The sequence below is a fragment of the Pipistrellus kuhlii genome, unplaced genomic scaffold (assembly GCF_014108245.1).
Source record: "Pipistrellus kuhlii isolate mPipKuh1 unplaced genomic scaffold, mPipKuh1.p scaffold_m20_p_6, whole genome shotgun sequence".
NCBI lineage: Eukaryota > Metazoa > Chordata > Mammalia > Chiroptera > Vespertilionidae > Pipistrellus > Pipistrellus kuhlii.
Genome location: NW_023425562.1, coordinates 26,026,129 through 26,030,295, shown reverse-complemented (window position 1 = coordinate 26,030,295; position 4,167 = coordinate 26,026,129). Strand labels below are relative to the sequence as shown.

The following is a 4,167-nucleotide window of genomic DNA, read 5'->3' as shown; positions in this document are numbered from 1 at the left end:
ATTTTTTCCCCCCCAGTAATTCTGAGTTCTGATGACCCTGATCTGAATTGAATCTAGCCTAGAACTGGAAATGTCTCCGAGTAAGCACTCAGCCTGTTTTTCCTTTATGCACTGTTAGGGTAGCCTCCTTGATTTGTATCTTAGATTAAACACAACAAATCGAAGGCAGTGAGAAGCAGAAGTACATCTAGGCGATTTCCTATGACCACAGTCAGATTGACAGCTGAGAGCTTGAGAGCCATAGCAAAGCTGGTAACAATGGCAGAACAGCCGCTTGGGACCGTTTATGACAGGGCTTACGTTGCACTACCCACCTCTATAGGACCATAGAACAGCACAACACCAGAGAAAGGTTACAATTTATTGAGAACACTCAGTTTAATCACAGAAAAATAATGCTCTACATTATTCTTTTAATGGTGGAAATAACATTTACAAGTCATTTATAGAGCAGTGCTTTAGGTTTTATGGGAAATAAAGTTACTTATAGTACTTTATCTATTAATAAGTTTGGTTTAATATACATTAGTGTAATATATCTCATTGGTGAGGGGGAAGGACCAAATGATTATTATAGAAAGAGAACAACAAGGGACACTTTAAGTTTCATCTCCAAACTGTGAAGGAGGCCGTCTGGGAAAATGCCTACAGCTGTCTTTCCTTAACTCCATGTTTTCTGCTCTACTTCTTAAGATCCCATTCCTCCCCACATCTAACATCAAACTCATCAGCATCCTATGGCTGTCTTCTGCTCTCAGCGGCTCAGGAAAAACTCTACTGAGGTGTAGTGTTGCCTCTTCCAGAAGGTGCTGTCACTCTCCTTGGATCCTGAAGACCCGTGAATCTGAAGATCTGGCTTCTCTCCTTTCACTCTTTCATCTCTCACCCCTTTAAGCCACTCTCCAACTTAGCTAGGACTATGGCCAGAAGCTGCTTCTCCTCCTCCTCCTCCTCCTCTTTCTCTTTCTCCTTCTTCTTGTTTAATTTTTAAATCCTTTTTATTGAAAGTATTACATATGTCCGCTATTCCTCACTATTGACCTCTTGTAGCAGGGCCCTTGCCATGCCATCCCCTCCCCAGGCCTTCACCACCCTATTGTCTATGCCCATGGGTTATGCAAATATACATTCAAATTCATTGGCTGATCTCTTCCCACCCACCTTCTGCTTCTTCTTTAAGCTTTATTTTATTTTATTTTATTTTATTTTATTTTATTTTATTTTTTAGCTATTAACAACAGATGAGTTTACAAACTGTTTCTTTTATTCCCATAGGCAATGCCTCTTTTTAATATCTGGCATCTGTCCTGTAGCTGATGGTATGATGAAATTTTGTAGTGACTGAGTCTCTACATCTGTGAAGAAAATAAAATGTCTTACCATCAGTTTCTGTCTTGAGTCTCAACAATGGCACTGTTCTTCAAATTCTTGAAGTAATATTTTGGTATTGGTTTTTCCCATAGTAACAAAGCATGATGATCTCTCTCTCTCTCTCTCTCTCTCTCTCTCTCTCTCTTCATTTAAAAAAAATACATATTGGGATTTGGGGCCTCTTTTCTTTTACTTCTACATTTGGACAAACTCACAAAGATTGGATATACCTTCTTCAGATGTTCACAACTTTCCTCTGGTCTTTATTTACACACAGGAACCAAGTTGATTAAATTTTTATTTTCTCCTTTGAAATGTATGCTTCTAAGGTACGAGGAGTTTTAACCAAGAAAAGATTTTAAAGGCAGTGGGGTGCTGAGTGAGCAAAGAAGTCTGACTGAGAAGGTTCCTTTATTCTTGAAAACTCAAAGCTGGTTGTTTGGCATTTATAATTTATATCCTGCTTGCTTCCAAAAAGATTTGGAGTGGCATCCAATAAAGCAGACAGGTAGGAGGGAGGGCAGGCAGGCATTCTGCAATGCAGTGTGGGACAGGCAAACTCAGCTGCAGCAATTTATTGGCACCTTTGGCTTTCAAAGGCCCACGTATTGTTTCTGACCTGAATACTTGTCCTGGTACTCTAACTTCTAGAAATCCCTTACAGTGACCTCCAGCCTAGAAAGGCCACTTGGTCATAGGCTTGCAAGATATTGATCAAAGAGCAAGTTCTCCCCTTCGCCCAAAGCTCTCACACATGTATCGCTGTATATGCTTTGTATTCTGTCCCTTTTAGTACATTATTTATCTCTCTATGCATAAAAGTTGTGCTCCAGCAAGCCTGTTTACATAGAACCAAACTATTATCAATACTATAATAGTAAGTGGAATAATCCTCATGCACTCTAGGGAATGAGAGGGCAGTATTGGTATTTGTTGTTATTGGTATTGGCATGTTATTGGTATTGGCGTGTTATTCTATCACGTGGCAATATCACCATGATGATCATGAATCCCCCTGGTGAGAATCAGTAATGCTACGGGTACCTGCTGCAGAAGATCATCTTTTTGAATGCCTCCCTGAGCTCCGGGCTGCGGAAGGCATAGATAAAGGGGTCAATGACTGCGTTGCACATGATCAGCATGCCATTCACCTGGAAGAGGGACATGTAGCAGGCGCAGTAAGGGTTGTTTGGGCAGAACGTCATTAAGAGGATGTGAAGAACAAAGGGGGCCCAACAGAAGATGAAGACGCCAAGAAGGATGGTCAGGGTGATGGCCCCTCTCATGTTGGCTCTGGACAGGGTTGAGATCTTCCTGGCGTGGGCACGGGCCAGCAGGAACATGTGCACGTAGAGGCAGAGGATGAAAACCAGCATCAGCGGGAACAGTGACGTGAAGGTGATCACCGTGGGGATGCTGTGGGAGAAGATCACCATGGTGATGCCGCTGCAGGTGCAGCAAGTCCAGACGACCGCCAGGACAGCCGCAGCGCGGCGCGCGGTCACGATGCTGTGGTACTGCAGCGCGTGGAAGATGGTGATGTAGCGGTCCGCGGCGATCACAGACAGGCTGAAGATGGAGCCCAGGAGGGAGAGGATGAACAGGGAGTCGATGATGTCGTCGGCCGTGGTTTCGAAACTGCCACGAGGCTTGAGATAACCCATGTTTCGGAGCATGATCAGGATGTTTTCCAAGATCTTGTACAAGCTGCCCAGCATATCGGAAATGGCCAGGCTGCAGATGAAAAAGTACATGGGTGCCTGGAGTGTCTTGTTCTTGATCACGGCCAGAAGGACGATCAGATTCTCCAGCACCCCGGCGATGGATATGGTAAAAAATATCTCTTCTGGCAAAACCACGTGAGGACAGTCTGAGTTGTTTCTTGCTGTATCGTTGATGTTTTCATAGAGGTTGGTTATGTGCTTCATTTCTCCTGCTTGTGGTTAGGACAGTGATGTGGCTTGGACTTGACAGAAAACTGGACTGATTTTTCAGAACCTTTTTTTGGCGGGAGTGGGTGTACTCTTGTGGGAGATCCAAGGTAAAAACCACACGGTCACCTAGGAAAGAATATATAACAATATCAGTTGGGAAATAAACTGCAAAATAAAAACAAGCCACGTTAACTTTAAGAAAGCTCTATTGCCCCAGTGAAATAGAATGGTGTAATATTTTAAATAACACAGTTTACTGGGCCTTCATCCTCAGCACTCAGTGACAAATCTTTACTGGGATTTTGAGCCCAGAAATAAAAATAAAGATTGGTCTTTGTCCTCTCCTCTTTCCCTCCCTGCATCTTCTCATGAATCCAATTTTATGTGAGCCAAATTAGAATGAGGAAAGAAGTAAGGAAATGAAAGAAGTACGGAAATGTGTAGACACAGGAAAGCACACAGCTACCTTTCTCTGACTGGGAGGAGTGGCTGGATTCAGGGGACTGATGAGGTGTTTGGGTCCTGTCTTTTTCACTGTCTGACCTTACAGCATACAGAATAATGGCAAACGTATTGATGGACATGTCCAGAGTTGACTATGCAATGCAATACTCATTATTTTTGTTTCAAAGACTGAACTCGTGGAAATGTATTTCTGGAGATTTCCAACGTTTTCAAGTTTTTTCTAGGTTGAAGTTGAATTATGGCAGTCAAAGAATCCAGTTTTCCTCAAGCAGAAAAGGCCGACTAGATCATAGTTGAGTGACTTTGTGAGAAGTTTGCTTCAGGTGAAAGCATGTAAATTTTTTACTGATTCAGTTTCCAGGTGGCTACACACACACACACACACACACACACACAC

The 4,167-nt window shown here is 42.8% G+C and overlaps 1 protein-coding gene across 1 annotated transcript; it reads right to left on the bottom strand.

The window, feature by feature from the left end:
• Positions 1-2,366: 2,366 nt before the first annotated feature.
• Positions 2,367-3,399, bottom strand: MC2R (melanocortin 2 receptor). Its single transcript, XM_036419385.2, has one exon. It carries the CDS (start codon positions 3,297-3,299, stop codon positions 2,406-2,408), a length of 894 nt encoding a protein of 297 aa, XP_036275278.1. The 5' UTR covers positions 3,300-3,399; the 3' UTR covers positions 2,367-2,405.
• Between the last annotated feature and the right edge of the window lie 768 nt (positions 3,400-4,167).